The sequence below is a fragment of the Pangasianodon hypophthalmus genome, chromosome 11 (assembly GCF_027358585.1).
Source record: "Pangasianodon hypophthalmus isolate fPanHyp1 chromosome 11, fPanHyp1.pri, whole genome shotgun sequence".
NCBI classification, from domain to species: domain Eukaryota; kingdom Metazoa; phylum Chordata; class Actinopteri; order Siluriformes; family Pangasiidae; genus Pangasianodon; species Pangasianodon hypophthalmus.
Genome location: NC_069720.1, coordinates 322431 through 346733, shown reverse-complemented (window position 1 = coordinate 346733; position 24303 = coordinate 322431). Strand labels below are relative to the sequence as shown.

General features: G+C 41.7%; 1 protein-coding gene across 1 annotated transcript in view; it reads left to right on the top strand.

The window, feature by feature from the left end:
• The window catches only part of lmo1 (LIM domain only 1), a 37254-nt gene extending 13495 nt beyond the window's left edge, over nucleotides 1-23759 (top strand). Inside the window, exons 2-4 of the mRNA XM_026930689.3 lie at nucleotides 14300-14513; nucleotides 21256-21381; nucleotides 23208-23759. Of these exons, the coding sequence (XP_026786490.1) occupies nucleotides 14300-14513; nucleotides 21256-21381; nucleotides 23208-23313 (446 nt within the window). The 3' untranslated portion in view covers nucleotides 23314-23759. The remainder of the gene's footprint in view (nucleotides 1-14299; nucleotides 14514-21255; nucleotides 21382-23207) is intronic.
• The last annotated feature ends 544 nt before the right edge of the window (nucleotides 23760-24303 follow it).

Here is a 24303-nt window from a genome sequence, read left to right as displayed (position 1 = left end):
AACACTACACCAACACTACACTACACTCACACTACACCAACACTCACACTACACTCACACTAACACTTACACTACACTAACACTACACTCACACCACACTCACACTACACTACACTAACACTTACACTAACACTTACACTACACTCACACTACACTCACACTTAGACTACACTCACAGTACACTCCACTACACTACACTCACACTACACTAACACTCACACTACACTAACACTCACACTACACCAACACTCACACTACACTACACTCACACTACACTACACTACACTAACACTCACACTACACCAACACTCACACTACACTCACACTACACCAACACTCACACTACATTAACACTCACACTACACTCACACTACACTAACACTCACACTACACTAACACTTACACTACACTCACACTACACTACACTCACACTACACTAACACTCACACTACACTCACACTACACTAACACTCACACTACACTAACACTACACTCACACTACACTCACACTACTCCAACACTCACACTACACTCACACTACACTACACTAACACTACACTCACACTACACTCACACTACTCCAACACTCACACTACACTAACACTTACACTACACTCACACTACACTCACACTACACTCACACTACACCAACACTCACACTACACTAACACTCACACTACACTCACACTACACTAACACTCACACTACACTCACACTACACTAACACTTACACTACACTAACACTCACACTACACTAACACTACACTCACACTACACCAACACTCACACTACACTCACACTACACTCACACTACACCAACACTCACACTACACCAACACTCACACTACACCAACACTACACTACACTCACACTACACTCACACTACACCAACACTTACACTACACTACACGCACACTACACTCACACTACACTAACACTTACACTACACTCACACTACACTAACACTCACACTAACACTAACACTACACTACACTCACACTACACTAACACTTACACTACACTCACACTACACTAACACTCACACTACACTAACACTTACACTACACTCACACTACACTACACTCACACTACACCAACACTACACTACACTCACACTACACTCACACTACACCAACACTCACACTACACTCACACTAACACTACACCAACACTACACCAACACTACACTACACTACACTACACCAACACTACACTACACTCACACTCACACTACACTAACACTACACCAACACTACACTACACTACACTACACCAACACTCACACTACACTCACACTTACACTACACTAACTCACTACACTACACTCACACTACACTACACTCACACTACACCAACACTACACCAACACTCACACTACACCAACACTCACACTACACTCACACTAACACTTACACTACACTCACACTACACTAACACTACACCAACACTACACTACACTCACACTACACCAACACTCACACTACACTCACACTAACACTTACACTACACTAACACTACACTCACACCACACTCACACTACACTACACTAACACTTACACTAACACTTACACTACACTCACACTACACTCACACTTAGACTACACTCACAGTACACTCCACTACACTACACTCACACTACACTAACACTCACACTACACTAACACTCACACTACACCAACACTCACACTACACTACACTCACACTACACTACACTACACTAACACTCACACTACACCAACACTCACACTACACTCACACTACACCAACACTCACACTACATTAACACTCACACTACACTCACACTACACTAACACTCACACTACACTAACACTTACACTACACTCACACTACACTACACTCACACTACACTAACACTCACACTACACTCACACTACACTAACACTCACACTACACTAACACTACACTCACACTACACTCACACTACTCCAACACTCACACTACACTCACACTACACTACACTAACACTACACTCACACTACACTCACACTACTCCAACACTCACACTACACTAACACTTACACTACACTCACACTACACTCACACTACACTCACACTACACCAACACTCACACTACACTAACACTCACACTACACTCACACTACACTAACACTCACACTACACTCACACTACACTAACACTTACACTACACTAACACTCACACTACACTAACACTACACTCACACTACACCAACACTCACACTACACTCACACTACACTCACACTACACCAACACTCACACTACACCAACACTCACACTACACCAACACTACACTACACTCACACTACACTCACACTACACCAACACTTACACTACACTACACGCACACTACACTCACACTACACTAACACTTACACTACACTCACACTACACTAACACTCACACTAACACTAACACTACACTACACTCACACTACACTAACACTTACACTACACTCACACTACACTAACACTCACACTACACTAACACTTACACTACACTCACACTACACTACACTCACACTACACCAACACTACACTACACTCACACTACACTCACACTACACCAACACTCACACTACACTCACACTACACTACACGCACACTACACTCACACTACACTCACACTACACTAACACTAACACTACACTACACTCACACTACATTACACACACTACACTCACACTGCACTCACACTACACCAACACTCACACTGCACTCACACTACCACTTACACTACACTCACACTACACTAACACTCACACTAACACTACACTACACTCACACTACACTACACTCACACTACACTCACACTACATTACACACACTACACTCACACTGCACTCACACTACACCAACACTCACACTGCACTCACACTACACTACACTCACACTACACTCACACTAACACTCACACTACACTTACACTAGTCACACTACACTCACACTAACATTGCATTCACACTACACTCACACTACACCCACACTACATCTACACTAACATTGCATTCACACTACACTCACATTACATTCACACTCACACTACACTCACACTCACATTACACTAACACTACACGCACACTACATCTACACTAACATTGCATTCACACTACACCCACACTACACCCACACTACATCTACACTACCCTCACACTACACTCACACTACACCCACACTAACATTGCATTCACACTAAACTCACATTACATTCACACTCACACTACACTAACACTACACTCACACTACACTCACACTCACATTACACTAACACTACACTAACACTAACATTACATTCACACTCACACTACAGTAACATTCACTCTCACACTAACACACTACACTCACACTACACTAACACTACACTCACACTACACTCACACTCACATTACACTAACACTACGCTAACACTAACATTACACTCACACTAACACTACAGTAACATTCACTCTCACACTAACACTAAACTCACACTACACTAACATAACAATAACACTACACTCACACTCAAACTAAACTCACACTACACTCGCGCACACACACTCACACTACACTGGCACACACACTACACTATACCAACATAACAATAACACTAACACTCACAATAACACTAACTCTACACCCCCCTGTGCTTTCTTGTCACACTTAAATGTACCTCTCTCCTGTGGACTGCTGGAGCTGATAATGGAGTGGCCATTCCATTTAACTCTTGAGTTCTCCTGCTACATCAGTAACCACTGATGGTGTGTCCATTCACTCGAAGAGATCGCCTCGCTGCTGTGGAGAGGGACACACACACACACACACACACACACATATATATATATATATATATATATATATATATATAATGTATGTATAACACACTACTGTTCAAATGTCTTAGGCACATTCAAAAATAATGAAATTAAATTTCTATTTCTTTTTTCTATATTTCTATTTCTAAGTTTCTTCACTTTAAATAAAATAAAGCAGTATCTGAGGTGCAGTGTGTGCAGTTTTATAAGGAAATGAGCTGGAAGTGTTACTGAGCATCTTGCAGAAGCAGCCACAGTTCTTCTGGAGACTTTGACTGTCGACTCGCTTCTTATTTCTGCAGCGAAACCCAGCAGCCTTCATTATGTTTTTATCTGAAAAGTGTCTCTTATGGAATCTGCTGCTTTCTTTACTGACATACAAACATTTTTCTGTAACGTTTCATTTTGTGCTGGAAAACTAATCTTTGGAATCTAAAATGTTTTTGTACTGAATCAATAATATAAACATCTATAACAAAGTTTGTACTAAAAAAAAAAAAAAAAAAAAAAGGTGTATATATACACACACACACACAAATGCACATGGACACAAATGCCAATTATTTTACACACATTACACACGCTTAACTAGGGAACTACTCTTTTTTTTTTTTTTTTTTTTTTTTTATCATTTGCAACAGGCAATAAACAGGCTGCTCTACGCTGCTGAATTCTGGATTGTGATTGGTCAGAAGGTGTTGATTAATTTTCTATAACAGCAGCTCTGACAGTAGTGCAACTTTATATTAATGCACTCTATCTAATACGTTATCGTTTCTATAGTAACAGCCGAGTTTATGCTTCTTTGCGGTTTCTCGGTAACATGCGTAACAAGCCGGGGTTTTTTTGAGAGAAAAAAGAGAGGCTGATGAGGGAAAGGCTGTTTATAGCTGCTAGAACGTGAACAGGAACTATCTTATATCACTGACGTTAAACGTAACTGTAAAGTAATGTTTTTTAATGAATAAAAAATTGTTGACAAATTGTCGCAGTATAAGAGTGTTTCAGTCCAACATTAGCATTAATTTGCACTTCTGAGTGAGCGCTTAAACGACACGGGATCCGTCGCTCCCCAAACTACCAGCTCCCGCAGCGTAATGTTCATTATTCGACTTTAAATTGGCCCAAATGGGGTTCTGCTCGCACGAGTTCTCCGAGTTCTGGCTCTGAATGCCGCACCTGTCTCCTGACATATCCTTCTGAGATAATAAGTGAACGGTAATTGCCAGTAAGAGGGGCATTTCACACATCACTTTTCTAACCTTGGGGCTGACACAAACTTTTCAGAGGCCTACATTTACGCTCAGACGAATGCATTTTTAATGTTGACAAAAAAATAGTTTTGGGCCTGATTGCACGTCCAAGGTATTTAAAAAAAAAATAATAAAGAGGCTGTGGCGGTGCTAATGGCTGTCAGAAATCATGAAGTGGCAGATAAGATTGTAGCTCTTTTTTCTCTCAAGGTCTGAAAAGATTTATGGAATAGACAGATTTATTCCTGTTATTGAAATGCTAATGTGGTCTGAAGGAGGTGAAGGAAAAAAAGAGTTGTATTTGTATTTATATATGAAGAGAAGATGCATTTATCAGTCAGAGCTATAGAGCTGTGTGTGTTTGGCTCTAAATGGGATTTTTTTTGTAAAATGTGTTTGAGTTTAAGATTGGATAATGATTGGATGGATGAAGGTCACGTTCCGGTTTCTTCTACCTACATTAAAGGTCTGATTGGTTCTTTGTGAAACTCTCTGGTGTGTTAGTGCAGAACGCTGGTCAGGAGCGATTCATTTTCTCTCCACTTTCTTTCTTTTCTTTGCTCCATTTCTGTTTTTTTTTTTTTCTTTTGGAGCAGGAACGATGGCTCACTTTCTCAATTACTGTATCATCTTGCTAACAAGTTGCCTTCTGTAACAACTCCCAGGTTCTTTCTTTTGCATGGATTTCTTTTTAATTAATCCCATCTGAATAAATTAAAAATAATAGTGAGGTATAAAAGTGTACAGTGTGTGGGGGAATAATATAAATTATAAAAATATGTGCGCAGACGTGCGCTAATGACGTCCCATTAACTGCGAGCAAAACGTTCTCACCAGCTGACAATGTGCTCAGTCCTGAGAGGAAGAAACATCTAGAAGGCTAGTGAGAAGCAGGGGATCTGAGCGCTGACTTCAAGTGTGAGAAATGCACGTGTGACGTGATGGAAACGAGCGGCCGGGCCGAGAGAAAAGCGACCTCCTGTTTCCAGACTCCCCACACTGCAGCTCCGTGTTATTGCAGGCCCTGACGCTGCTGCCTCATTTGGGCCGGATCAGGAGTAATTATGCAGCGGGGGGAGGAACAGTGGCTGCCGACCGCAGGGGTCAGGACACTTGTAACACGTGAAAAGAGCAATTATTCCGGGAGACAAAACCCTCCTTTATCCCGGGCAGTGCCGAGGTCAGCGTGAGGGAGCGAAGCGGCTCTGTTTCACCGGGGCTTATTAGCGGCAGCAGGTCTGCTGAAGTTTAGTGAAAATGCATTGCCTTAATGAACACCCCCCCCCCCCCCCCCCCCCCCCCCTTTATTCCAAATAGCTGCTTTCTCTTTTCTTTTCTTCCTTCCTTCCAAGTGCTAATGTGTCATAATTAGAGGGTGTGACAGTATAAAACAGCATACATTCTCTCTCTCTCTCTCTCTCTCTTTCTAGCTTTTTCGCTTTTCTTTTTAACCCCAGGCAGAAACGAGAGGAAATCGTTTTCCTACATTATTTTCATTGCTTCGATTCTGTGCTGTATTGTTACATGAATTCACATTAAATTTAAAGGCAAGCTGGAAGCAGATTCCACAATGAACCCAAAATGGAGGTTATCATGTCCTACACCCAAAAACAATTCTTGCCAAGTAACTATGGATGTAAGGTGGGAAAACCTGGGAATTTATTCCACGTCCTGGCCATGTGAGAACATGTGATCACAAGCACGGCTAACACGAGTGTTCTTTGGTTGAAAGCATCCAGTCATTCCCGTCATTGCGACGCCAGAACGCGAGCTTTATTGCCGTATATCCGCTTTCTGCCTTCCCGTGTTACAGCTGGTGTATTCCTGAAATGTTCAGCAGATGCCCTGTGTGTTGTGTTTGCTGCTTGTGCGGAATGATCATCTACAGGCTCAATTACAGTAATGACGGGAGCTGGTGGAAAGGCGCTGATTCCCACAGACAATGGCAAGACATCTGCCTGAACTTCCCATTACCCTCTACTGATGAGAAACTCCAGCCTGGATTGGCTTGGATACTGTTTTATTTACGCAGGGAAATGTGTTCACTCGTAAAACTGCTTATTACTGCTAATGACCAGAGCTTTCCATTCAGAAGCTGGAACACTGAGGCATATGGAATACTGAAGAGTAGGGAATACTACAGGTTACTGAAGCATACGGAATACTGAAGTGAAGAGTAGGGAATACTCAAATGTGGGGAATACTTCAGGTTACTGAAGCGTACGGGATACTGACATTAAGTGTAGGGAATTCAGAAGAGTACGGAATGCCGAAGTGTACGGAATACTGACGAGAATTGTTGAGAATACTGAAGTGTATGAAATACTGACATGATGTATTGGAAATAGTGAAGTGTATGGAATACTGATGCATATGGAATACTGATGCATATGGAATACTGAAGTGTAAGGAACACTGCAATCCTGCGTTAAATAGAACAGCGTTACAGTGCAAACACAGCACACTATTATTATATTAGATATCAAAGAAAAGGAATAATTTCACTTAATACTTTCCCATTTGTGCCATGAAATGCTCTGTATGGAATACTCATTCTTCTTTGGAAGCGTGTGTTCGGAATACTGACGCTACATTTTCTTGTACCTTTCATTTTCTTCTACATTTCACTACTGGTCCAAATTCTATCAATCAAAATGTATGTTGTTTGGTAGAAAGGCTTTAAAGAGCCAAAGCGCTCATCACAGTCTGTATGAAAGCGGGTAATTCCGTAATATCCACTGAAGGGCAAAAATGACAAAATAATATACGGAATACTGTTCTCCCATGTTAGCTAGCCTCCGGCCACAGCCTCATATCTTCTACCCAGACTGTCAGCTTCAAGGAATGGAGTACTGCTAAACAATCACTGAGACTAAACATTCACTGGATTGCATCCATCTCAGGCTTATTGCTATTTTTCCGTTAAAAAACTCCACGGATTCTCTTCCCTGCTCCACATGGCCACGTAAACAGCACTGTGACCTGAAACACAAAATCAGGACAGAATGTTTGAGAAGATCTTGATATTTAAATGTTTAAATGAGCTTGTGGTTGTTTTCTTTCAGAGTATTACATCATTTTGGGCAACTTGGCTTGTTAATGATTTTTATTAATATGTTAATATTTATCCTGTATATAGTATAAAGTTAGTGAATATTTGCTTTGAGGTCAGGTGACTTGGCATCGCGTCCTTCCTCTCAAAAGATCGCTTTCTTCTTATTAAAAAATGATCCTTTTTCCAGACTAGAAGCTGTGTGTGCACATCCTGAGGGTTGTATTGTGATGGAACTTTTAATTTTGAAATTTTAAAACACTTAATTATTTAAAAATGATTAATATTAATGATTATACTATATCACACAGGCTTCCTGAGGAGACATCTCTCTCTCTCTCTCTCTCTCTCTCTCATTACCTGGTGTTTGTAAAAGCATGAACACACTGCTGATGTCAGAACCACGGTTTGTCATACATGAAGAACCTTCAGCAGGAGATTTGCGCCACACGACTGCTTTTAATCCCAAACACATGCACCCTGCTTTCCTCCGACACGCAGCTCTCTGTAAATCACTCGCTTTCTTTTAGACACTAACATGGATTTTTTGAAAGTTTTGATGCTGTTTATTATAAATACTGAGGAACTGAATGTGTTTATTAGTCAGTAATGAGACTCGAGTGAATTTGAGTGTAAAATTTGCAGTGAACGAGGAGCATGAAGATAAACACACACTGTCTCTTTAATCATCTTGGCATCTTAATATGAGATTTCAGATTAAAACTTGACCAGCGGAAATTTTAGAAAATTTTTATACTTGAGATTGTTGGTGCTTTGAAGACTTAATGACATCATGTGCGGGAGAGGAACTGGAGAAGAAGTAGAAGAGAACTTAAGAGGAACTGGAACAGAACTGAAGGGGAACTTGAGAGAAACTTATGAGGAGCGGTAGATGAACTGGAGAGGAACTGAAGAGGAACTGGAGAGCCGATCTTCCTCTCCTTTTCTTTTCTGAAGATACACTGAAAGTGTGATAATTGTGCGGTGATGCATTTGGGCACCTTGAACATCTTATCTTTTTTCCTTTGTCTACTTTGAGAACCTTAAATGCATAAATGTTACTGCGCTGATTTGATTTTTTGATGGCATCAGAAACTGGTGTTCTACACACAGAAACCTGATGTGCAATGGAAACTACACGCTCTGACAAATTTCAAAGCAAAAACAAACATTTGTAAGATATAAGCTGTTTAAAGACGGTGATGGATAGCAGACTGCACGGCAAGTATTAATGTCAGATTATTGGTTTTTTTTGTCTGGTGGAGATGTTGACTTGGCGATGATGAAACTCTCTTAAAGAGAAAAAAAGCTTTTCCTGGTAGAATATGAATCAGGATGTGCTTTTTCCCCTCACAACATGGAAAGACCTGAGAAGGTCAGCAGCTCTTGTATCTGTTAAATGGATTGGATTAAGTTGGAGCTGCCTCCTTGAGTATAGCCCATCTCTCTCTCTCTCTCTCTCTCTCTCTCTCTCTGTTTTTATATGTTTGCCAGAGACAGAGATGCTGGGTTTGGAGAGGAGGCTGTTGGATGATCAGCGTTTTCTACAGTGTGTGATGTGACAGGTTCACTCTCTCGTCCCTCTTAGAAAAAGAAAAGCACAAACTCGACGTCTCTCGTTATCAGAGCAGCGTTATGTTTCACTTTGTGCACTCGTTCTATGACGTTCTGTCAGTTTCTATGTTTTGGAACAGGCTGAAATCAACAGTTGTGGGCTTTTTATTTCATTTGAGAAGTTATTTTAGAAGACAAAATGTCTGTTTTCAGAAAGAGCTAGCAGATAGACGATTAGCTACAAGACAATCTGAAAAAAGAGACAGAGAGAGATAGACATAGAGAGAGAGAGAGAGAGATGAAAGACAGAGTAAAGAGACGAATAACAGGCTGAATGGTTTGGATTAAGTGGGAGGACTGAAAGAGAGAGAGAAAGAGAGAGAGAATAAGGAATGAGACACACAGACAGAAAGAAATGGAGCAGGTTTGTATGTAGGTTATAGTGTGTTATGTGTCAGTTTATTGTGCAGTTGAATTTGTGGGGGTGGGTGGGGGTGATGAGGGTGGTGGTGTTGATGAGTGGTGCTGGGGGGGAGAGTGGTAAGGAAGGAAGGGGTCGTGTTGAGGGAGAAGGAGGTGGTGGTGGTGTTGAGGGAGGAGGTGTTGAGGGAGGAGGTGGTGAGGGAGGAGGTGGTGAGAGATGAGGTGGTGGTGAGGGAGGAGGAGATGGAGGTGGTGAGGGAGGAAGCGGTGGAGGTGGTGGTGAGGGAGGAGGAGGTGGTGGTGGTGGTGGTGAGGGTGGTGAGGGAGGTGGTGGTGGTGAGGGAGGAGGTGGTGGTGGTGGTGGTGGTGAGGGTGGTGGAGGTTGGGGGTGGTGGTGAGGGAGGAGGTGGAGGTGGTGGTGAGGGAGGAGGAGGTGGTGGTGGTGGTGGTGGTGGTGGTGAGGGTGGTGAGGGAGGTGGTGGTGGTGAGGGTGGTGGAGGTTGGAGGTGGTGGTGAGGGAGGAGGTGGTGGTGGTGGTGGTGGTGGTGAGGGTGGTGGAGGTGGTGGTGAGGGAGGAGGAGGAGGTGGTGGTGGTGGAGGTGGTGGTGAGGGAGGAGGTGAAGGTGGAGGTGGTGGTGGTGGTGAGGGAGGAGGTGGAGGTGAGGGAGGAGGAGGAGGAGGGGTCGACCTTTGTGTATAATTAGTTCTCTTATTTAAAGCAAAGATTTTGAATAGAATAACTAATTAGCTGTCATAAAAGGCAAATTAAAGATTTTCATGCCGTTCCTCAGGGAACTCAGAAGATCCTGATTCCTCGGCTCGCTCGCTTACACACACACACACACACACACACACACACACACACACGTTTTCCCCTCCCCGGCCGGCTCTCTCTCCTCATTAAGACTGTTTTTAGTTGTGTAGCGGGCTGACAGCAGAGCTCTGTTGGTGTACCTGCAGCGCGCTCCGCTAACAAGCCATGAAATGCAGGTAGAAAGCGAGCGCCCTGAGCCAGCTTCAACACCGAGCCCTTTTAGCTTCATTTATGCTGAACGCTGGTATTTATAGCAGGTTTTGTGATCCTAACGTGCCGGCTTCAAGAGGCCCGTTTTTTCCCCCGGGGGGGTCTGTGGGGATCTGGAGGAAAGGAAGAACTAATTGATGGTTCCTATCAGCAGCGCTGGACCAATTAGCTTCTCCTTTTCCCCTCGTCTGATAAAGGAACGGGACGGGTGAATACCACGACTTATTCACATCCAAGCCATAAATTTAACTAACAAGCTCTTTTCTATTCTCTCTCTCTCACTCTCTCTCTCTCTCTCTCTCCCCTTTGTCGCTCCCTCGGTGTATTTATTCTCCCAGGTTTTTACCGAGGGAGGTGCTAATTATATTACATTCTCAGCACCGCTGATGGCTTGATTGTTCTGAATAACTGCACAAATCTGCAGCCAGTAAAAGCTCCACACGCTGAGACTCGAGTGTGTTTGCGATGTTCACGAGGAAAACGTCTTACATCTGAAGTTTCCACAAGAAATTCTCACTTAAAATCATTTCAGCGTATTTCTCTACATCATCATCATGTGTATAATAAAAATCGGTCTTCAGTTGAAAGCACTAATTAAGGGGTGTGCTGTTATAGGAAAATAATCAGTGACAGTGTGGTGTGATGCCGCCCACGAAGAGTTACTCTTAACCCCTAAAACACTGACGATTATTATTTTCTGATAACAGCACGCCCCCAAGTGTTTTATTCCTCTTACACCACAGCAATTTACCAACAATTACAATTTTTTATCAATTAAATAATGTCATACTTTTTATCTGTTTATAGTTCCATGTTGTCTAACGTCTGTGAAACAAGTTAGTTCCTGTTGTCACTTACGTTATAGCAGCTATAAACACTCGTTCCCTCACCAGCGTCTCTTTATTCTCTCTCTCCAAGTTAATAAGACAAAAAATTAAACGCAGCTTGTTCCGCATGTTACTGAGAAAATATTTGTTTTTCTGAACATTAAACCTCGTGCGTTTTACTCAGTTTCTGTAAAACTACAGACCAATCAAAATTCAGGAGAAAGAGGGAATTGTGGAATTTATTGGAGTAGAAGTGAGAAGAAGAAGTGGAAGTTACTTTCTGCTCGTCTTCGAGTTCACTGAGTGATCACTGATCCATGATTTATATGAACGCTGCCCCCTAGTGTACGGAGGTCCACAGTTCCACAGTCAGTCAGTGGGCGGAGCTGAGCAGCTAATCTGATTTACAAAAAACCTAATGGTGTTAGTTATATTTTAAACAACTTACACTGTTTATTTAAAATTTCTTATTTCCTTCAGAAGGTTCTTTGTACAAAATGTATACATTCATTTCTTATGGTTATTTGTTTTGCTTAAAAAAAATGAATATATATAAAACGAATATTTTCAGTTTAAGTTTTCAGAAACAAACTTTGCACTTTATCAGTAAAAATGGCTTCTCCATGGCGTTCGGGGTAAAAATCCTGTTTTGTCATAGAGTTAGTGTTAATGTTTGTGTTGCTGATGTAATGATGAATACATTACTGTTCACACACACACACACACACACACACACACGTTTTTCCTGAAATATTATTGTTTATAAGAGAGATGAAGAGGGCGTGTCATCAGGTGCAGTAATACAGTGATGATAAGTTTACAGACAGAAGGCAGTATACATTAACGTACATTGCACTAATACTCTGTGTGTGTGTGTGTGTGTGTGTGTGTGTTTTCATGTGTGGTGTGTTTAACATGCAATAAAGTTTAAATCTGAAGCTTAGACTTTAGCGACCGGTGAACACAGAGATGCCGTATTGACGGTGGAGGACGTGAACGTACTGCATGTGTGGTGCTTTTTGAGACGAATGGGATTTTAAAAGCAGTGATGTAGAGTGGCCTGGGCGTTCTATTAGCCGGATCAATAGCTCAGTGTGTGTGAAAGTGTCTTAAGAGCCGCTGCGTGTGCTTTCACTCGGCCCCGACCTGTTAGCGCTGGCCGAGGGGGTGCCGGCGTTCCCAGCGCTCCCGGCATCGGCTTTTAGTCACCACACAAATGTCAGGCAGCAGATAGACTATTAGCATTTAGTGCAGTTATTAAATGGACTTTATTTGTTCTGTAGCTGAAAGGGTGGAGGTGTGTGTGTGTGTGTGTGTGTGTGTGTGTGTGTGTGTGTGTGTGTGTGGTGAAGCACTTAGGCGGTGACGTTTCTCACTCAGGGCTCAATGCAGCCTTCTTGTGGTCAACAGCACTTTAAAAGGTTAACGTTAATCCCAAGTACGACCCTTGAGGAGCTTTTAGCACCGCAAGAACTTCCCCAACCGCATGACGTATTAAAGTACCTCAAACCCACACTGAACACCACACTGAACACCACACTGAACACCACACTGAACACCACACAACACCACACTGAACACCACACAACACCATGCAAACCCACACTGAACACCACACAGCACCACACTGAACACCATGCAAACCCACACTGAACACCACACTGAACACCACACAACACCACACTGAACACCACACAGCACCACACTGAACACCACACTGAACACCACACTGAACACCACACAACACCACACTGAACACCACACTGAACACCACACAACACCACACAACACCACACAACACCACACTGAACACCACACAGCACCACACTGAACACCACACTGAACACCACACTGAACACCACACTGAACACCACACTGAACACCACACAACACCACACAACACCACACTGAACACCACACAGCACCACACTGAACACCACACTGAACACCACACAACACCACACTGAACACCACACTGAACACCACACTGAACACCACACTGAACACCACACTGAACACCACACAACACCACACAACACCACGCAACACCACATAACAGAGCAGCCAAACCACGCACCGTCATGCTACACCACAGGACTACCCTCAGAAATGGCGATTGTAGTCCAGTGTTTAAAGCGTGCATGTTTTATGTCAGAGTTAACATCTGTTATTTTCACTCTGGGGAAATGTAGAAGAGGCAGAAATGTGAAATGCAGTCCTGAGTCCTGACCCTAATGAATATGAAACACTCACAGCTCCGGCTCTGCCCGTGTCTCCTTATCAAATTAAAAAATAAAAAATAAATAAAGGTGTGCAGGACAGCAGCGTTTCCCCGGGCACTAAATCACGCCGTGTGTTCTCCTTATCGCTTGCAGGAGTGCCGATGCTCTCCGTCCAGCCCAAAGGCAAGCAGAAGGGCTGCGCTGGCTGCAACCGCAAGATTAAAGACCGCTACCTGCTCAAGGCGCTGGACAAATACTGGCACGAAGACTGCCTGAAGTGCGCGTGCTGCGACTGCCGCCTGGGCGAGGTCGGCTCCACCCTCTACACCAAAGCCAATCTCATCCTCTGTCGCAGAGACTACCTGAGGTAAGAAAAAACCAACAGCAGAAAGGCCATGTTCCACCTGCAGCTCAGTGACATTAACACACACCTCACACGTGTGACACGCTAAACACTCGGCAGCGCTTCTTCATATCCGCGTCCCGTCTCGTCGCGTTATCGCCTCGCTGCAGGGCAGCACTCGGGTTCCACCGGTTCGTGCGTTTCAAGTGCTTTCCGTCAGGGGAGAGTTTTAAATGTCAGTTTAGAGCCACTGTGGAGACGAGCTGAAGGTTTAACCGTGATCACGTTAACGGAATCTGAGAACACAGGTGAGAGAACATTAACATCCTGAGTCACTTTTACTGCGCATCATCACGTGGCGTGCGTTTAGAACTCCATCATTATTATTATATTATTATATATTCCATTATTATTATTATTATTATTATTATTATTATTATTCATTCATTGTAACCAGAAACCGATGAACTGTTCAATCCTACACCCCTAAAAAAATGATTACTCTTTGAGATTCTTCAGTTGGACGAAATCCTTCAAGCGTCTCTGTAGAAGCCTACAGTGTTTTCCTGTTCCAAGTAAAACCTTTTTCTGGAAGCTAAGAACCCATAATTATCCAATCAACCTTTCAAGAACCCTTGAGGAACCCTTTTTTCCTAAGACGGTGTGTATATCTCGGGTAAGTGTGCAGTACAAACTCCAAATTACTGCTCATTATTTTATACCTAGATACCTAGAACCTGTCAGAGGTTTAGCTCTTGGTATTTTTAAAGGGTTCTTCAGGGGTTCATTGGATAATGAAGGGTTCTAAGTGACTTTAGGGTTCTACATGAAGAGGGATAACTAAAGGAAAACCCTTAAGGATTAAGTTTTTCTAAGAGTGTATTTTTGTACCAGTTTGCTTCATTTCTGCTTCTATTCCTCGATAAATTCTCCTTTTAATCTGTAAATATTGGGTAAAAATTTTAATTTTTATGCCTCTTCTGTTTTAATCAGCTGAAGTAAATATTGAGATGTGTGTTTATCATGAAATTGTCTTTAAATATTGGAATATATTTTTACATTTCGCCCGGCCCTAAAAAGAGAGAGAGAAAAAATAGTGTGCTCTATTTTTTCTTTTCTTTTTTTTTTTTTTTACCACAAAATTAATTTAAAAATATGAACAAATATATAAACAAGTCAAATTATAATTAAATTCGTGGGAAAATTATTGTGTATAAGAATTATATGATTTTATTCCTCGCTGTTTGTCTCCTGAAGGTGTTTACAGGAAAAATAAAATACATTTAAAAAATACATTTAAAAAAGCATGAAATTTAAACTGCAATAAAAACACAAATTCACTTTTTTTAATTTAAAAGTGAATGTTGTTTAACACACTTGTTACTGTCAGGCCACAAAGAGAAGCACTGTGTGTGTGTGAGTGTGTGACTGTGTGTGTGAGTATGTGTGTGAGTGTCTGTGTGAGTGTGTGTGAGTGTGTGTGAGTGTGTGTGAGTGTGTGTGTGAGTGTGTGTGTGTGTCCTGCTTTCTAACCATCTGCTCGCTAAATTAAACATGATTATTTCCTGGGCGTTGTGTCTCAGTCCCTCGAGGTCTCACGTGGAGATGCAGCCGTTTATGGTGGAGCTGCTGCTCTCGGGGGACACGACGGTGTTGACGGAGGGGCCAGCGCGGGGCAAGATGGTTTCTAACCCCCCCAACACACACACACACACACACACACACACACACACACTCCATCACATTCCACTCGCTCTTGATGTGGTTAAGACTCAGTGAGAGGAGACAGGAGCAGGACATGATCTCTGAACTGCACACTGAAGACCGGAATGTTCTGTATGATATGATGAATCTGTTAAACATCGGGTGGAGGAGAGTAATGAAAAAATGCGGCACTGAGCAGTGAGACGATATTATCGATATCGTGATACATTAACATCATGATACACTCGTCTGTGTATCGTTGAGATCATCAGGTGTCAGTGCGTTTATCTTATTAAACACTAAAATTTATGTTTGTACCAGCTTGTCTCATTAATTTTACCTTTTTAGCCTTTTTTTATTGGTATCTTAGCATGTTATACCAACTATAACCACAAGGGGCAGCTGATCATTTTTATCTTCTTACTCTTCGTGAAACAAGATTTAAAAAAAAAAAAAAAAAAAAGAAACATTTTTATGGGCGATTATTCTTAACAATTAGCATGTTATAGCAGTTTCTACCACAAATGATGTTTTTGTAAAATTTGTAAACTTTTTACAAAACAGTTTACAAAACATAAAATAACATAAAATACTGTACATTACACACTGCCAGCTAGCGTAACATTAACTAACTAGCTCAGATCGTTCAGACTCGGGACTTAGCGTTATTCAGCGATGTGTTATTATGTGACGTGTCTAAGACTTACGCGTTAATTTGTTTTATAGTAAAGAAAAGCTTCAGTTTTCAAAATGACTTCATATCGACTTCATATCACTGTATGATATTTGTGTCACATCGTCACCTCTGGAGGAGAACGAGTGCACAGGAAGTGAGACGAGAAAGAAGTGAGACAGGCGTGACTTCTGATGTCATAATGAAACTCCGCCCACTGATCTTCTCAGCTCGAGATGAATGTGAGGCTCTTCGTAGCTGCTGATGCTGGAGATGAATTCTGTTATAGAACAAATTAAAAACCGTCACCACTGGACAAAAGAGAGGCAGCTCACACACACACACACACACACACACACACAGCTCATCTTCTATAATGAAGTCACATGCCGATGCTGAATTATCCTCACACACTGAGACGCACTTCATTAAACACTGATGTTTGGATCAAACTCACTCCCGTTATATTCCGCTGTTTTGGAGACGAGCCACGCGTTAATTACGATCCCGACTCTGACTCTTCGAGGAGCGCCACTGACTCAGAGCACGACTGACGATCACTTCACTCGAGAACTGCTGCTTTTATTAGAGCAAATTGGCGACAGTCGTTCATTAGCGCTCGGCACAATAAAATCATTAAGGGATTTATTTATAGCTGCGAGAATGCAGCCACAACCGACTGACTGAAACACTCTCAGCTCTTTACATCAAATACTAATACACACAGTGTTTTAATTGGAGCGCTGCTGAGTTCTGCAATCTGATTGGTCAGAAGGTGTTGATTAGTTTTCTAGAACAGCAGCTCTGACAGTAGTGCAGCTGCAAATCACAGGTTTATTATAATTAATGCGCTCGTTCTAATACGTTATCGTTTCTATAGCAACAGCTCATTCACAGAGACTCGTACAGCAGACGGTCTGTTTAATATTTTAACAAACGTTTATGTAACATTGATGGAAGGAGTCTCCAGTGTCAGCGCTTTGTAACAGTCAGAGGTAAAGCTGTAAATGTTTTCCGACGTCTTCAGGACAGAGGAGTTTACGCTTCTTTGCGGTTTCTCAGTAACATGCGTAACAAGCTGCGATTAATTTTGTCTTATTAAGTTGAAGAGAGAGAATAAAGAGGCTGGTGAGGGAACGAGTGTTTATAGCTGCTATAACGTAAGTGACAACAGGAACTAACTCGTTCCACTAACATTAAATGTAACTATAAACAGATATAAAGTATGGCGTGTCATTCTTTAATAAATAAAAATTGGTAAGTTGCTGTGGTGTAAGAGGAATAAAACACTTGGTGACGTGCTGTTATAGGAAAATAATCAAATTCAGGGTTGGAACAGTAACTCCGCTTCATCACTCAGCATTTTACTGTAACACACACACACACGCACACACACACACACACACACAACTAATCACACTGGTGTATGCTGATTAGTAAATCCTGATTAGTTAGTTGCTCTTTATTGCTCTAATGCACGGTTACTTGCAGTGTGTGTCCTGTTTTAGTAGTTATTGTACTGGTTTAGTAGTTATTGTACTGGTTTAGTTATTGTACTGGTTTAGTTATTGTACTGGTTTAGTTATTGTTCTGTCTTGTGCTGTTTGCACACACGTGCGCTTTATGTAGAAATGTGTAGTCTCTGTAGTTTAGTTTCACTGAGTACTAACTAGCTGTATGTGGTTGAAATGACAATAAAGCCACTTGGCTTGACTTGAAGTGTGACTCTTGGGCCGATCAGGATCCCAGAACTTTAACCACTGCACTAAAGTTTATTGAGACAAATCTACACATTTGTGTTAAATCTCACAGCTTTGTAACGAAAATCCTGCTTCCGAGCGTTTGCTGTGTGTCGTCAGTGTCACATAAACAGGTTTTTCCATCCCATTTGAACAAAACCTCTCTTTAACTCCTCACCTATCTCCTCTAACTCTTCCTCTCGCTCTGTCGTTTCCTCTCTCCGCTCTAATTAAACGCAGCTCTGCTGGAATAGACGCTGTGCGTGACATGAGGGCGAGCACTAGAGAGAAACTAATATGGAGGCTCTGGAGCAACTTCACGTTCAGCTTTCTCTCTGCTCCTTGTCTGAGCTCGCGGCTTTATCGTGCAGTCAGAGCAGCAATCCATCGCCGTCTGATCCGTCTGTCCTCGTTTTTGCATTGCATCATGGCTCAGTGGAATATAAAAGTGTATCTGTGCTTCTGGATCTCCAAATTAAACACGGAGACATGGGCTCGGAAAATGAAAATGTAAATCTGGTGGAGAGTGGAGGCGTCAGAGAGAGAGAGAGAGAGAGAGAGAGAGAGAGAGGACGAGAACGACGGAGAGATCTGCCCCGCTGCCTCCTGTTCCGATTCTGACCTTCACTGCACTGTTTCAGCCTCGTGTTCTAATAAACTTAAACAAACAGCTGAGAAATTTCAGCTCCGTCTCATTTTTTGTGCACCACTGAACATCTACTTACATCTCTAAAGTTACGCGGCTCTCTTTTCTCTCGGCTTTCTGTTCACTTGGTCTAAAACTAGTCTGTATCCTTACAGCGAGAACCTTTTAAACTTTTACTCTTCTGACTGCGTTACAGACTTTAGGCTCTTGTGTGAAATCCAGTTCACTTTTCTCAGAGTAAATTCTCATTAACTGTTCTGGATTTGAGAGAAAGTCTTCTGCAGTTCAGTCACTCGTCTCCGACTTGTTTTCATCATCGCTCGTGCATCGTGCTCGGAGTGGAAGTCTTTGAAGAAGTGGATTAGGACCATGTGATCATTTTAATTAGATCATTAGCCAAGAATCAACATATAGGTTTGGAACCTGATTTTTTGGCCGAAACATCAAGTGATCTGTCCAGGTCAGATCGGAGGCTTCCATTAGACATCTGCAGCTTTTGGGTTCATTAGGGGTCCAAGCACTAAGTGGAACGCTGCGGATTTGGGGCTTTTAAGGTCTTAATATTTTCCTGATGTTACACTCAGAAACCAAACACCAAATTTAGCAGAAAAGTGCAGAATTTCCTCCTAAACTCGTCACGTCAGAGACATGATGGTGGCAGTGTAGTGCAGTTTTGGCCCTGAGCTTTGTGTAGCTTTAACAGATAAAAACCCATACATTTGTGGACCATTTAGCACCAGGTTAGATTTGAAGCTGTTTTGTATAATATGTAAAATCTGTTTTTGTTCTCATGAGATTTGTTCTGTATTACCTGCAGCCTGTTCTGATAAAATGATGTTTAAGGAACGATGATGTGATTTAAAGACTGAAATGCAGCATTATGAACAATAACAACCACATGTGTGCAGGTTTCTTTCCTAAATGTGGTCTATATAATGCATCCTAAATTTCCCACCATTTAAAACCAGGGTTTTTTAAAGCACAGTGTAAACAGATCACGTTGCCTGTTTGTGCTAGCGTACATAAGGCCACCATCAGCCAACTTTTAGCCGATATTTCGCAGGTCTAGAGCTGGACAATTGTGAAATTTGAGCGATGTGTCACCTGTAAATGTTTTATTGGATTGTCTCAAACTTTGTTTTCGCTAAACTTAATTGGCTAAAACGCAGGGATTTAAGCTGATTGTGATCAGATGTGAAATATTTGTATAATATGAAGATGAAAGATTTAGTTAAAATTGACTCCTGGGTTTAAAAATAAAATTCAGAAACATTCATGTTTTTTCTCAGACAGGAACTTCTAGGGATTTTTCGCTATAACAGAGTTTTTTATTTCTACATTATACAGAAGATTGCTTTATATTTACTTTTATATCTGTTTTGGCCTTGTGTTGAATCTGGGTGCTATAACACTAACTGCACCCTGAAGACTATTATGAACGTAATGATGTGCAAAAGTTTTGGCACCCTATTTTTACATAAAATACAAATTTAATCTTAGATATTTATTTTATATCTTCTGCTTGAGTGTCATTAGAAAAAAGGGCAAATTTCCAAATGTTCTTTTTCTAAAAAGTGTTTAAATAAAGTAAGATTATCAGTAATGGAGCACTTTTAAACCCATAATGGAGGCTGTTCTGGTTTTACTGCAGAAACAGAAGAACCGTGTCGAGTTCTCCAACATGCAGAAAAACTTACTGCTGATTTCTTTATAAAACTCTGACAGAGAACCTGAGAGAACCGATGCAGCTTTAAAGACTTAATCATTCACAGAAACACTGACCTGCTTTACTTTATTTCCGTTTACCGTTTAGGTGTCTGTGTTTTACAGAAGAGTTTCGCACTGCACTCTGTGTATATAAATTTATATCTAAATATTTCCTGGCTTTGCCCTGTACACATTCTTGGCTCCGCTCCGTGTCTTTGTTGGAGCGGCTGCTGTATGGCATCAGGGCTACAGGAGAGGAGAAATGTGTAAATGTGTTCTGTGTTTTTACTCTTTCAGGCTCTTCGGGACGACGGGGAACTGTGCAGCCTGCAGTAAACTGATCCCCGCGTTTGAAATGGTGATGAGGGCCAGAGATAATGTTTACCATTTGGACTGTTTTGCCTGTCAGCTTTGTAACCAGAGGTGAGCGAATGAGATTTCTCCTTTCTTACAAATCTACACTGAAAACATCATCACGTCCTGTTTCTGTACGAGTCGTATCACGCCATCACTTTGTCATCATTAATACACTTTATTACTTGTTTGACAATACTGAGGTATTTAGTTTTGGGAGTTAGTGAGCAGATGCAGGATTTCATCCTCGACGAGAGTAAAATTATATATTATACGCTGGATATTAAGCAAGATTTAATGATAAAAATGTATTAAAAGGTCATTGGGACTGAAAACCACGAGGCAGCATGCATCTCGGCCTGTTTTGGAAATTAAACCCTCAGAAGAAAGACTTCTTTCCCTCCAAACATTCCTGAGGAGCAGAGGAGAGTGACGCTGATTTAGATGCTGCAGACTGTGACGTTCTCCTAAACACTGACTTTACACGGAGTTATTCCTGAAAGCCGGCAGTGAAGGAAACCCAGTGAGAGAAAACAATCCACAGATTGTGTTTTAAAGACTGTTAGAATATCAGAACACACACAGGAGATGAGTTTTATTCAGTAATGTGTGTGAGCTTCTGCACCTAGAAACATTCATGATACACAAACACAGAAATAATCCCAACGTTCCCAAAGTCAGGATCATGAGACACACCTCAGAGATCCGAGATTTTATTACACGTATTCTGCCTATAATTAATATCGACCAGAAGCTGAAGACAAATTTAATAAAAGTGGGTTCTCTGTTTTACTCCAATAAATTTCCAGAATGTTATTATATTATTATATTAGAGGAATATTATTATATTAGAGGAGCTCTGATTTGTTCTTTACAGTTAAGGTGGTCACATGTAGTTAAAAAAAAAAAGAAAAAGTTTTACTCCTGATATAATCCTCTCAGACCCAGTGTGATGAATGACGGAGAATGATGATTGTTTTTATTGAATAAAGTAAAATAAAAAAAACAGAGGTGTGCACGCAGATGCCCAATTTCCATAAAACAGACTGAATTAGAGACTTTATGGAAAGGTGAAGTGGATTATCAAGGAAAGTTTAAAATTCAATACAGTGTTTTAAACATTTGGGTTTTTCTGATACTGTTTTGAAACCTATAACTCTTCAAATTTAGCACAGCACTCAAATCACCACATTTTGCCTCGGCATAGAGGCTGAAATAAACACAGAACCCTGGTCTCAGCGCGCTGTAGCGTTTGCTGATGGCAGGAACCCGACTCGTGCTGTGCCGCTCTCGGCCTCGGTGCCAACCCGGTAAATTAGCGTGGCACTGATTGATAAGCGCTGATGCCACAGGCTGGGGTCTTATCACGCCTCGCGCTGCCATCTGTGTAGCTTTTATATGCAAACATCAGTGAGGGAAAAGCAGCATGTACACCAGAGGAAGGTTTTAGGAAGCTTTTTAATTGCTGGACAATTTCAGGGAAAAAAATTTGGAGAGATTTGTGTTCTGTCTTGGCGCAGATTGACACCGAGGCAGGATTTCGCTTTTGCTTTTGCTAGTCACGGTTGTGTGAGTTTCATTGTGTGCCAGTCCTGTTGGTTAAAAACCGCCTGCATTTGAAGTTACACCTTCATGCCACATCACAGGGATTGTGAACAAGCAGCTAAACACAAAAGTGACGCAAGCAAACAGCAGAACACTCAGAACCGAAATGTGTTCAGAGCAGTGAGTCACAGGGAATGTAGGACACACAGCACTCACCGAGCGATAGGAAAATAGACTTTAATGCAAACTCTCAGCACAGAATCGCCAAAAGCGGTCCTGAACTCTGCACTACACGCGGGTCAGACGTGGTTTACTCACTGCTGCGATGGTTTATTCTCGTTTTTTTCCAGGTTCTGCGTAGGCGACAAGTTTTTCCTAAAGAACAACATGATCCTGTGTCAGATGGACTATGAGGAGGGCCAGCTCAACGGCAGCTTCGAGACGCAGGTCCAATAACGCCAACCTGGCGGAGGCAGCAGCACACACACACACACACACACACACACACACACACACACTCACACTCACACTCACACACACAGGGAGGAGCGTCTGTCTGCTTGCCTGCAATACTTTTTACAGTAAAAGAAGCCCTCGTTGGTCCTTTAGGACTCTGGTGTAAATGTTCTACTTTTTGGCCTTTTCCTCGACTCGAGCATTTATAAGTTCTGATGTACAGTCGTGCCTGCGTCGCTGAGCACCGTATCGCCTGTATGGGTTTTTGTGATGTTTTTTCTTTTATTCCTCATTCCTCACGGTTAGGATGGTAAGATGGAGGCTGATGTACAGTCTGTTTTTTTCTGTATATATATATAAACTGGAACATTTATTTTATGAAATTGTAATGCAATTTTATTACTAGTGTGAATTAAAGAACAAAACACGATTCTTAAATGTTCAAACGTGTTTTTTTGAGTTTATTGTGAAGAGGCTGGTCCATGGCTGCGTTAATCAAAACCATGTTCTGTAATTGTGCATCTCGCTTTAAAGTAAAGCTTCAAAATTTTTGAGAGAGTTTATAAAAAATAAAAGTAGGTTTTAAAAAGAAAAGTCTGACCGGAGCAGATACGGTGCGCTGACAGAGAGACGTGCTTTAAGATGAATTAAACAGGGTTTTATGTTGGAGTGAAGTAACGACTTCAGATCTCCAGCTGATCTTGTGCTAATAAGAGCAGCAGTTAAAGAAGCAGCGACGCTCTGAGCTTGTGGAGAAGTCGCACGTCACTCGACTCGCCATCTGACTCCGAGCGTGATTTGGCTCCGGTATCAGCCTATTTCAGATCTGATTCTGTGCTCGGGTTTGTGTAAAGCGCTGATTAATTCATTTGCATTTAAACCACACACAGTACTCATGACATAAAATGACAAAAATATGTTTTAATATTGATTATAATGTCACAAATTTTTCTGACAAAAAAAAACGTTAATAGGAGCCGCGTGTTATAA